General features: G+C 45.1%; 1 protein-coding gene across 22 annotated transcripts in view; it reads right to left on the reverse strand.

Moving 5' to 3' along the window:
- Positions 1–810: 810 nt before the first annotated feature.
- CLASP1 (cytoplasmic linker associated protein 1) overlaps positions 811–13,309 on the reverse strand; it is a 442,952-nt gene continuing 430,453 nt past the window's right edge. For all 22 annotated transcript variants that reach the window (XM_038747595.1, XM_038747592.1, XM_038747590.1 and 19 more), the window contains one exon: positions 811–4,467. In XM_038747595.1, the coding sequence (XP_038603523.1) occupies positions 4,381–4,467 (87 nt within the window). In that variant the 3' untranslated portion in view covers positions 811–4,380. The remainder of the gene's footprint in view (positions 4,468–13,309) is intronic.

Raw genomic sequence — 13,309 nt, forward strand, 5'->3', positions numbered from 1 at the left:
TGGTAAACCAATTCCAGATTTTTACCAAGAAAACTCTACAGATCCACTACCAGAATGATCGCAGACGGAGAGAGGGGCGTCTCTCCGGATGGAGAGAGGGGAGAGATGTGTCCATGAAGCCGCTATGGGTCGGAAATGATTCGACACCAGAAGACAAGACAATCAATCTATTACTAAGTGTTTGGGAAACCAATACTATATACATAATAGAGTTGATAGACATGTTCCCTACCCACAGTGAGCTTACAGGTTAGAAGGGGAGACAGGCATTACTATGAACTTATTAATTACAGATATGTACATAAGTGCTGTGGGGTTGAAGGAGGGGTGAAGAAAGGAAGCAAATCCAAGTGTAAAGTGGCAAATCCTTAACTCTTATTCTCACCATTCTGGATTTCTGAAAGGATTTTAAAAGGATCTTTTCAGGTCACTATCTCTCTCGGTATTTGGCCCGAATCTGAATGCTTGGTTTTAGGGATTTTTCTCCTTCCGAGTTCTCGAATGGTTTTCGTGGGATTTTAGGTGATGGACTGAAGAGAAAACCTCACTTCCCACTTCCCTCGGGTTGCATCTGATTTGTTAACACCCCTTTAAAAGTCAAACTTTAAATAGAACACTCAGCACCATAGAGGACCTATCGTTCAAACCTCCTTAATTTTCTCACTCAACTGAGGTTCCGTTACCGCTTTCTTTGGAAAATCAATCTTTTTAAACCAAGGACACATCTGCAAGACTCTGATTAAAAAGTCAAGAAATGAACTAGTCACAGTTCGCCTGAGTACCGGTGAAAAAACAAGACAACACCAGAGGAAATTAAACTTAAGTTTCATTTATTCTAGGGCAAACTGAAAAGGGTTTTTTTTTTTGTCATTTTTAGCAAATTCTATCACGTTAATGTTAACAAAAATCATCTGTACATTTGCCATGATACACTCAAAAGTGAAACAAATAATAAGATATAAATACAGATATGGATGTAACATGACAAAAGCAAGAAAAGAAAAAGAAAAACATGCGCACGAACCCTCTGCCAACAAACCCATTCTGACGGTTTCGGTTCTTTCTCAGTTCCAACATTCCTGTTAGCTAAGTCTTGCTGTGATTCTACGGAGTTCCGTTTACTCTCCCTTACTTAATATGGGATACGATGCTTGATAAATAAAGGGGGTGGGGGAAGAAGGTTTATATGACAAAGATGCAAGTTGCATTACTTATACAGGTTATTGGTAAGCTATTAATAAGCAATAGAAAAGACAGTCTTGAATCGAAGTTGTTGATAACCCAGCCTAGCACACATAGTGTACCTTGAGAAAGCCACATGCCTCGATAATTCTGCACTACATGAGAACTACAGTACTTAAAACTGTGGGGAGGATACATACTGACTAATCTGCCCCAGATCATTGGGGAATCACGACGGGGTCATGATTTCAGATTTATGCCACGGCTGGAGCTGGAGAGGGACGGTTTATCATCGTTTCACCTTTCGGGGCTCCGAGGGCTCAGAGGTGGGGAGCGTGGTCGGCAAATGGATGAACCTTGCGTTGCTTTTTATTATTATTATTATTATTTGAAAACGAGCTACAGCCCCGCATGACGGGGGCGTTTAACGGGAGGCGTCCGCTACGTTGGATCGCGCTGGGGTTATGGAATCACCCCGGGATGATGCTTTGGGGGGGAACGTGGGCGCGTGCAGACTCTCCCTCGCTGCTGTGAGCATGCACGGGTTCAAAAACCGCTGCCGACCTACAGCCAGGGAGACCTTGACACGTGCTGAAAAATGATGGAACGGTTTTCTTTTCGTTTGCAAATCGGGTTAGAGGTTTTAAAGTTGATATCCACGGCTAGCCCCTTGAGCGCTAGGGGAAATGTAGACAGTCCTCGAGAAACCTTCCCAACTAAAATGGGAGAAGGGGAGCAAAAACAAAACTTTACTATGTACATTATACTTAAGCAAACTTATAAATAATCTACCCAGAATATCTCCTCCAGGGTGCAACATACATCTACAGTAGGGTACTCAAAGGATTAATTAATCTTGGACGGACCGCGAAGTGGGGGAAAAAAAATCACATTAATGAGCGTTTGATGACAAAGAAGACAGTATCTGATCGAGAAAGTAAGGCCTGGTTGTAAGTCTTGCGGGCCCCATTTCGCCAATAACATTCGACAATTCATATCCATCACTGAGTTCTCCTAAGAGCAGCAATATTTTCCAAACCCATTTAAAATACACATTAAAATTCCCTACTGTAGTGTTAGCGGATTTGCCCTGTCAGCTCCTGGACATTACAGTGCGTTCACTCTCAGTGTGGACTATATGCTTCGGTAAAACATCTACAATCATTTGAGAATGAATTAGACTCATGCATTTGCTACAGTATGCCATTCATTCACCACCTCAAATCTAAAACCCCAAGGGGAAGGGGAGTCAGGGAGGGTTTCAGATTCTACCTCTCGCAAATCTTAAAAGTGATTTATGCACACTCATTTCTCGCGAGGGGGTTCAAATTGTTATGGTTTCCTTTTCTCTCAATTGCCCACTACAGTGGTGTTCTACCTGCAACAAATAGCCCATTTTAAAAATGCTGCATCATGGGGAGGTTTAAAAACCCCCCACAAAAACCCAAATATGCGACCGGTCAGATATTTCCCAATTTAGAAAATACCCATTTGCCTCATTAGTCGACCCAAACGCTATTCCTCGTAAAAATGAACAAAAAGACTTTAAGAATGTGCATTAAAACCAGGTGAGAATGAGGACACCATAAATGGGAACAGTTTGGTCTCTAATGAGAACTCTACTTCAGACTTGTACTTAATTATTTTCAATCATATCCTAGCACAAATCTGCAGCGAGTGTTTTTCACCTACACTCAATGTTGTAAAAAATAGAAGGCATTGCGTTTTTTATTCAGTCAAGAGAAAAGCAGTGGTTGGGCTGGAAGTCTAATATTCAACCTCATTTTACGGTTTGACTGAGGTTAGGTTTTAAACTCCCTTCCTAATTTGGTGACATAGAATTTCCATTCAGTGCCATTCCTAACCTTGTCTTTTATTCTGCTGAGCCCCTTCATCAAATAAGAACTTGGATTGAGACGATGAATATTATTCAAAGTCATTCTCTTTCTAGGATTGTGTCAGCTCCTCAAACTGACCTATATTTAAAAAGTGAGACCGGACGCAAAAAATGGTATATTAGTGGTCCTCTCCATATGAACTAGAAAAATGTTCAAAATAAACCTCGGAGGAGCGACAGGGCCAACATGAATATGGTGAGGAAAAAGGAATTTGTAACAAAAAAAAATATAAAAGAGCTATTACAAATATGACAGAAACTGTTAGAATGTGACTCCTTCCTTTCTTCAGATTGCTGAAGGTATCCCAAAGATGGAATTAAATGAAAAAAATTTTCATTAAGTTCCTAAAAATAAAATCCCTTCCTGTTCCCTCCCCGCAAATTAGAATGACTACTACAGGAATTCATTAAATAATGCCATGATTGATTTTGTTCGATGTTTTTAGATTCAAATTCACTTGAAAATACCTTTTAAGGAGTTTGAGCCCTTGGGGAGAGACGGTTGAACTCCAGATAATTAAAAGTGGTGAGGCCAGACCAGTCTCACTGTACGGTACAGTCTGGTGAAGCAGTAGAGAGGGCAGAAAAGTCCATTTTCTGAATCTAGGCTGTGAGGTGAAACACTGTTCATCCCATCTATAGGCTGAAATGAGGAAACGTTCCGGATGGGATTAAAGGTTGCTTTGCTCTTCTGAAGCAATGCTGACCACTATTTCACATTTTCATTTTTAACAACTTGAAACACACATGCGCATGTGTGACACACACACACACACACACACACAAACACATACACGCGCTCTCTCACTCTTTTTCATTTGTGAAAGCCGCAAGGTCTACCTGAAACGGCTACACCCAAAACGAAAGAAACCGGTTACGCGGAAAAAGGTGGCACATGGATTACAACCCCAATGCTGAGTCGATTTGATTTTCTACAGAGTTCCTCGTTTTATTTTAAAGGAGGAAGCCGTTACAGGGGCTTCATTTAAAAACCCTGCCACTTAAATATACTTCTAAAATTTCGGCAGGCTACGCAAAAATGTCGATGTTTGGCTTTTGTATTCTGGGGGCGTTTTGCTTTTTGGTACGAAGACTGCAACTCAGGCCTTGCTTCCTTTACATTCAATACCGATAAGAATCTACATAAAAGCTGGAAATGGCTAGAATACTGATTGCAATAAATATCTGTGTGGTCTCCTTGTAGTGACTGGGCAACCAACGGAGGGAAGGAAACAGCAGGAAGGTTTCTGAGAGGCACCGCTGATGCTTCTAAGTCTACGCATAGGTCCAGATATCTCCCATTAACTGTGCGTTGAAACGTCTGATGATGAACTGCTGTTGCTATTGGTGGTCTGGGCTCTCTTTATGTACAAGTTCAAGAGCTTCATCTGAAAAGAAGATCGAGAGAAATCAACAGATGGATCAAACACCGGGTCTGCGATTCAGAGAAAACATGAAAAATTCTACACCGAGAGCAGGAAAATGGTCTCTCAGTGTACTGATGGAGCGCTTACTGTACAAAGTGCTTGGGAGAATACAATATAACCGAGTTGGTAGACATAATAAATAATAACGATGGCATTTATTAAGCACTTACTATGTGCAAAGCACTGTTCTAAAGCGCTGGGGAGGTTACAAGGAGATCAGGTTGTCCCACGGGGGCTCACAGTCTTAATTCCCATTTTACAGATGAGGGAACTGAGGCACACAGAAGTTAAGTGACTTGCCCAAAGTCACACAGCTGACAATTGTCAGAGCCAGGATTCGAACCCATGACCCCTGACTCCAAAGCCCGTGCTCTTTCCACTGAGCCACGATGTGCCCTGCCACAACAAGCTTACAGTCTAGAGGGGGAGACAGACATTAATATGAACAAATAAATTACAGATAACAATAATAATAATAGTGGTATTTCTTAAGTGCTTACTATGCGTCAGGCACTGTACTAAGCACTGGGATGGATACAAGCAAATCGGGTTGGACATAGTCACCGTCCCATGCTGGGTTCAGTCTCAATCCCCATTTGACAGATGAGGTAATTGAGGCCCAGAGACGTCAAGTGACTTGCTCAAGTTCACACAGCAGACAAGTGGCAGAGCGGGATTGGAACCCATGACCTTCTGATTCCCAGGCCCGTGCTCTACCTACTGAGCAGTGCTGCTTCCAGCTGTGGGGCTGAGGGAGGGGTGAAAAAAGGGTGTAAATTCAAGTGCAAGGGGCGAACCCGTGAGCCTACTGGGTGCAGAACCCGGATTTAAAAGCTTGTGGGCGGCACAAGAGACTGAGTTGACAGGATCTCGCTTCTCCGGGGAGAGAGAAGCTCCAAGAAATGACACACTGGAGGAAGTAACAGAGTATAAAGACATGAACAAATGTGCTTTGGGGGTGGTTGTGAATTCTTTAAGTGCTTAGCTGGTGTGGAAGAGGCAAAATCACAGCTGGGAATCTACGGAGGGGAAGAACAATCTGGGAAGGCCTCCTGGAGGGGATGTTCTTTCAATCAATCATATTTATTGAGGGCTTACTGGGTGCACAGCACTGTACTAAGTGCTTGGAAAGTACAATTTGGCAACAAATAGAGACAATCCCTACCCAGCAATGGGCTCACAGTCTAGAAGGGGGGAGACAGACAGCAAAACAAAACAAGTAGACAGACATCAACAGCATCAGTATAAATTAATAGAATTATAGATGTATACACATCATTAATAAAATAAATAGAATAATAAATATGTACATATATACCCAACTGCTGTGGGGCAGGGAGGAGGGGTAGAGCAGAGGGAGGGAGTAGGGGCGATGGGGAGGGGAGGAGCAGCAGAGGAAAAGGGGGGCTCAGTCTGCGAAGGCCTCTTGGAGGAGGTGAGCTTTCAGTAGGGCTTTGAATCAATCAATCAATCAATCGTATTTATTGAGTGCTTACTGTGTGCAGAGCACTGTACTAAGCGCTTGGGAAGTACAAGCTGGCAACATATAGAGACAGTCCCTACCCAACAGTGGGCTCACAGTCTAAAAGGGGGAGACAGAGAACAAAACCAAACATACTAACAAAATAAAATAAATAGAATAGATATGTACAAGTAAAATAAATAGAGTAATAAATATGTACAAACATATATACATATATACAGGTGCTATGGGGAAGGGAAGGAGGTATGATGGGGGGAAGGAGAGGGGGAGAGGAAGGAAGGGGCTCAGTCTGGGAAGGCCTCCTGGAGGAGGTGAGCTCTCAGTAGGGCCTTGAGGGGAGGAAGAGAGCTAGCTTGGTGGATGGGCAGAGGGAGGGCAATCCAGTCCAGGGGGATGATGTGGGCCGGGGGTCGATGGCGGGACAGGCGAGAACAAGGCACGGTGAGGAGATCAGCGGCGGAGGAGCGGAGGGTGCGGGCTGGGCTGGAGAAGGAGAGAAGGGAGGGGAGGTAGGAGGGCGCGAGGTGATGGACAGCCTTATAGCTGAGGGTGAGGAGTTTTTGCTTGATTAAGCAAAGATGTGATTTCAGAAGGGCTTCGGAGATGGGGAGAACGGAGGGGGTTCCAGGTGGAGGGGTTTCCAGGCAGGAGGGAGGGCGTAAGGGGTAAGAGGGTGAGAGAGGTGAGACAGATGAGATGGAGGAGCATTCTGAGACTCACAGGGACAAGGATCTGGGGAACAGGATTATGATGCTCAGGGACTTCCTTAACAGAGTGGCTCAGTCGAAAGAGCCCGGGCTTGGGAGTCAGAGGTCGTGGGTTCTAATCCCAGCTCTGCCACTTGTCCGCTGTGTGACCTTGGGCAAGTCACTTCACTTCTCTGGGCCTCAGTTCCCTCACCTGTCAAATGGGGGATTAAGACTGTGAGCCCCACGTGGGGCAACGCGATTGCCTTGTATCTACCACAGCGCTTAGAACAGTGTTTGGCACATAGTAAGCGCTTACCAAACACCATCATCACCATCGTCACACTGCCCACATCGGACTACCTCATGACCGGCAGATGCCAATCAGAGGGGACATGCCTCATTAGCGGGTCGGAAATCGACTCCTCCGACTAGGTGGAGTTCGATAAGATGGGGTGCCCAGGCACATCTGTAATAAATGCCACAGGAAAATAGCATCTCTGTCCCAGGCCTATTCCAAGCACTGTACTAAGTGCTGGGATAGATAAGGAGGACAGAGTCCCTGATCCCCACGGGGTTGACAGCCTGAAGGGGGAACAGGTATTTAACTCCCATTTTACAGATAAGGAAACTGAGGCCCAGATAATTTAAATGATTTATCTCAGTTCACACGGCCAGCAAGCGGCAGAGCTGGGATTAGAAGCCCAATCCTCCGACTCCGAGACTCACGCTCCTTCCTCTAGGCCACACTGTTTCCACTAAGTCTTCAGGGTTAAAGGCATAATTCCAGATCAGGAAACTGAGGCCCGGAGAGGCCAGTCGATCAATCAATCAATCAGTGGTATTTACAGAGCACTTACCGTGTGCAGAGCACCGTACTAAGCACTGGGGAGAGTACAACAGTCAGATACCCTGCCCACAACGAGCTTACAGTCGTTGTGGGCAGGGAATGTGTCTGTTTAGTATTACACTGTACTCTCTCAAGCGCTTAGTACAGTGTTCTGCACGCAGTAAGTGCTCAACAAATACAACTGAGTGAATGAATGGATGAAGATCACACAGGCAATGGCAAACTAGAACTTTTCTCCTTTATTGTCTACGAAATTTTAACTCGGAATAGCTCAGGAGAGACCCCAATGCCATCGACGCTGATTCCTCTCAGGACCACCATTCAGACCTTAACCCAACAAAGCTGGTGCTTCTAAAGCGACGATGGTTCGGTCAGTTGTGTTCTCTGAAAGCTCCTTCGCTCGAGTCTTCCCTTTTCCTTTCCTCAAGCTTATTTATTTTAGGTCAATATTTACAGTTCAGAAATGAAAACGAAATCAACAAACGATACGCCAGACTTCCTTTACATCCCCCAAATAAACAAACCAATTCATGTCCTCACAAGGCCGCCTTTCACAGCGGACGCACAGCGGTTCATTCATCTCTGTGCCCTACGGGAGGCCGAGCGTTAACACCCGTTTGTTTCCTTTTGCTTCCTCGTTGCCGTCAGCTGCCCCGAGCGTAAGACTTCGGAGGTCTGATACCGCGGAGCCGCAAAACAAAAATAAAAGCAAATCATCCATCTTGCAGCCCTGACTCCCTCCTGGCCCATCGGCAGCCAACCCAGTATGGGGGCTTAACCGTTCCAAGGACCAAGTTGGGGGTGGGTTGCTGGGGAGAAGGAGTTTAAAAGTGGTGGTCCTGCCCTGACACCACCCCGATACCCTGTGAAGAACCTCTATTTTCTCACTTTTTTTGTCCAAATGGCATCAGTTGTCTACGAGTTGTCTACACGCGCTGCCTAGAATTCCTCAACAACAACTCTCTCCTCGACCCCCTCCAGTCTGGCTTCCGTCCCCTTCATTCCACAGAAACTGCCCTCTCAAAGGTCACCAATGACCTCCTGCTTGCCAAATCCAACAGCTCATATTCTGTCCTAATCCTCCTCGATCTCTCAGCTGCCTTTGACACTGTAGACCACCCCCTTCTCCTCAACACGCTATCTGACCTTGGCTTCACAGACTCCGTCCTCTCCTGGTTCTCCTCTTATCTCTCCGGTCGTTCTTTCTCAGTCTCTTTTGCAGGCTCCTCCTCCCCCTCCCATCCTCTTACTGTGGGGGTTCCCCAAGGTTCGGTGCTTGGTCCCCTTCTGTTCTCAATCTACACTCACTCCCTTGGTGACCTCATTCGCTCCCACGGCTTCAACTATCATCTCTACGCTGATGACACCCAGATCTCCATCTCTGCCCCTGCTCTCTCCCCCTCCCTCCAGGCTCGCATCTCCTCCTGCCTTCAGGACATCTCCATCTGGATGTCCGCCCGCCACCTAAAGCTCAACATGTCGAAGACTGAGCTCCTTGTCTTCCCTCCCAAACCTTGTCCTCTCCCTGACTTTCCCATCTCTGTTGACGGCACTACCATCCTTCCCGTCTCACAAGCCCGCAACCTTGGTGTCATCCTCGACTCCGCTCTCTCATTCACCCCTCACATCCAAGCCGTCACCAAAACCTGCCGGTCTCAGCTCCGCAACATTGCCAAGATCCGCCCTTTCCTCTCCATCTATACCGCTACCCTGCTCATTCAAGCTCTCATCCTATCCCGTCTGGACTACTGCACCAGCCTTCTCTCTGATCTCCCATCCTCGTGTCTCTCTCCACTTCAATCCATACTTCATGCTGCTGCCCAGATTATCTTTGTCCAGAAACGCTCTGGACATATTACTCCCCTCCTCAAAAATCTCCAGTGGCTACCAATCAATCTGCGCATCAGGCAGAAACTCCTCACCCTGGGTTTCAAGGCTCTCCATCCCCTCGCCCCCTCCTACCTCACCTCCCTTCTCTCCTTCTCCAGCCCAGCCCGCAACCTCCGCTCCTCTACCGCTAATCTCCTCACCGTACCTCGTTCTCGCCTGTCCCGCCGTCGACCCCCAGCCCACGTCATCCCCCGGGCCTGGAATGCCCTCCCTCCTTGCATCCGCCAAGCTAGCTCTCTTCCTCCCTTCAAGGCCCTGCTGAGAGCTCACCTCCTCCAGGAGGCCTTCCCAGACTGAGCCCCTTCCTTCCTCTCCCCCTCGTCCCCCTCTCCATCCCCCCATCTTACCTCCTTCCCTTCCCCACAGCACCTGTATATATGTATATATGGTTGTACATATTTATTACTCTATTTATTTATTTATTTATTTATTTTACTTGTACATTTCTATCCTATTTATTTTATTTTGTTGGTATGTTTGGTTCTGTTCTCTGTCTCCCCCTTTTAGACTGTGAGCCCACTGTTGGGTAGGGACTGTCTCTATGTGTTGCCAATTTGTACTTCCCAAGCGCTTAGTACAGTGCTCTGCACATAGTAAGCGCTCAATAAATATGATTGATTGATCAGTTCAGCACTTACTATGTCTCAATCAATCGATCGTATTTATTTAGCGTTCGCTGTGTGTAGATCACTGCACTAAGTGCTCGGGAAAGTATAAAATAACAGTTGGTAGACCCACTGTATAATAATAATTATTGGTAATTGTTGGTAGACCAATAATAATAATAATAATGGCATTTATTAAGCGCTTACTATGTGTCAAGCACTGGCCTAAGCGCTGGGGTAGATACAAAGTGGGACAGTCCCTGTCATTCATTCATTCATTCATTCAATTGTATTTATTGAGTGCTTACTGTGTGCAGAGCACTGTACTAAGTGCTTGGGAAAGTATAAAATAACAGTTGGTAGACCCACTGTATAATAATAATTATTGGTAATTGTTGGTAGACCAATAATAATAATAATAATGGCATTTATTAAGCGCTTACTATGTGTCAAGCACTGTCCTAAGCACTGGGGTAGATACAGACTAAGTGGGACAGTCCCTGTCATTCATTCATTCATTCATTCATTCAATTGTATTTATTGAGCGCTTACTGTGTGCAGAGCACTGTACTAAGCACTTGGGAAGTACAAGTTGGCAACATATGGAGATGGTCCCTACCCAACAGTAGCCTCACAGTCTAGAAGGGTGAGACAGAGAACAAAACAAAACATATTAACAAAATAAAATAAATAGAATAAATATGTACAAATAAAATAAATTCATTCATTCATTCAATCGTATTTATTGAGCGCTTACTGTGTGCAGAGCACTGTACTAAGCGCTTGGGAAGTACAAGTTGGCAACATCTAGAGACGGTCCCTACCCAACAGTGGGCTCACAGTCTAGAAGGGGGAGACAGAGAACAAAACAAAACATATTAACAAAATAAAATAAATAGAATAAATATGTATAAATAAAATAAATAAATAAATAGAGTAATAAATACGTACAAACATATATACATATATACAGGTGCTGTGGGGAGGAGAAGGAGGTAAGGCAGGGGGATGGGGAGGTGGGGAGGGGGAGAGGAAGGAGGGGGCTCAGTCTGGGAAATGGCATTAGTTAAGTACTTACTATGTCTCAATCAATCGATCATATTTATTTAGCGTTTGCTGTGTGTAGATCATTGTACTAAGTGCTCAGGAAAGTATAAAATAACAGTTGGTAGACCCACTGTATAATAGTAATATATAATTATTATATTATATAATTATAATATATATATATTATATATATATATAATTATATATATTATTATATATTATATCTCCCCCTCGTCCCCCTCTCCATCCCCCCATCTTACCTCCCTCCCTTCCCCACAGTACCTGTATATATGTATATATGTTTGTACATATTTTTTTACTCTATTTATTTATTTATTTAATTTATTTCCACATATCTATTCTATTTTATTTTGTTAGTATGTTTGGTTTTGTTCTCTGTCTCCCCCTTTTAGACTCTGAGCCCACTGTTGGGTAGGGACTGTCTCTATATGTTGCCAATTTGTACTTCCCAAGCGCTTAGTACAGTGCTCTGCACATAGTAAGCGCTCAATAAATACTATTGATGATGATGATGATGAATTATTGGTAATTTTTGGTAGACCAATAATAATAATAATAGTGGTATTTATTAAGCGCTTACTATGTGTCAAGCACTGTTCTAAGCGCTGGGGTAGGTACAGACTAAGTGGGACAGTCCCTGTCCCACTTGGGGCTCACAGTCTTAATTCCCATTTTTACAGGTGAGGTAACTGAAGCACAAAGAAGTGAAGTGACTTGCTCAGGGTCACGCGGCGGACAAGTGGCAGAAATGGGATTCGAATCCAGGTCCTTCTAACTCCCGGGCCCGTGCTCTAGCCACTAGGTTGCTCTAAGAAGCAGCGTGGCGGAGAAGAGAGAGCATGGCCCTGTCCACCACTTGTCTGCTCTGTGACCTTGGACAAGTCACTTCTCTTCTCTGGGACTCGGTTACCTCATCTGCAAAATGGGGATTGTGACTCTGAGCCCCACCCACATGGGACAGGGACCGTGTTCAACTCGATTTGCTTGTATCCACCCCAGTGCTTAGTACAGTACCTGGCATGTAGTAAGCACTTAACAAAAACCATCATCATTATTACAGTTATTAATAATTAATTATTATTATTAATAATAATCATTAAGTTACTTAATTGATTTAGTTAATAAATTAATGAATTTTCCGGAGGGGATTCGGGAAGCCTAGGGGCTGCTGTAAGGGACCAAGTCCTACGGGAGTCAGAGGTCAGGGGTTCAAATCCCGGCTCCACCAATTGTCAGCTGGGTGACTTGGGGCAAGTCACTTCACTTCTCTGGGCCTCAGTTACCTCATCTGTAAAATGGGGATTAAAACTGTGAGCCCCTCGTGGGACAACCTGATCACCCCGTAATCTCCCCAGTGCTTAGAACAGAGCTTTGCACATAGTAAGCGCTTAATAAATGACATTATTATTATTATTATTATTACAGGTCAGTGGGATTCTCTGCGGAACTCTGGGACTTAAACTGGAGTTGGTTGGGTATCAGCATGACTCAGGGGAAAGAGCACAGGCTTGGGAGTCAGAGGTCATGGGTTCTAATCCCGGCTCCGCCACTTGTCCGCTGTGTTACTTTGGGCAAGACACTTAACTTCTCTGTGCCTCAGTTCCCTCATCTGTAAAATGGGGATGAAGAGTGTGAGCCCCACGTGGGACAACCTGATTGCCTTGTATCCTCCCCAGCGCTTAGAACAGCCCGTTGCTGGGTAGGGACCATCTCTATATGTTGCAGACTTGTACTTCCCAAGCGCTTAGTCCAGTGCTCTGCACACAGTAAGCGCTCAATAAATAAGATTGAATGAATGAACAGTGCTTTGCACATAGTAAGTGCTTAATAAATGCCATTATTATTATTATTATTATTACAGGTCAGTGGGATTCTCTGGGGAACTGTGGGACAAACTGGAGTTGGGTGGACATCAGCATGACTCAATGGAAAGAGCAAAGGCTTGGGAGTCAGAGGTCATGGGTTCTAATCCCGGCTCCGCCACTTGTCCGCTGTGTGACTTTGGGCAAGACACTTAACTTCTCTGTGCCTCAGTTCCCTCATCTGTAAAATGGGGGTGAAGAGTGTGAGCCCCACGCGGGACAACCTGATGCAGCGTGGCTCAGTGGAAAGAGCACGGGCTTTGGAGTCAGAGGTCACGGGTTCGAATCCCGACTCATCCACGTGTTTGCTGTGTGGCCTTGGGCAAGTCACTTCACTTCTCTGAGCCTCAGTTACCTCA

The sequence above is a fragment of the Tachyglossus aculeatus genome, chromosome 1, assembly GCF_015852505.1.
Source record: "Tachyglossus aculeatus isolate mTacAcu1 chromosome 1, mTacAcu1.pri, whole genome shotgun sequence".
NCBI classification, from domain to species: domain Eukaryota; kingdom Metazoa; phylum Chordata; class Mammalia; order Monotremata; family Tachyglossidae; genus Tachyglossus; species Tachyglossus aculeatus.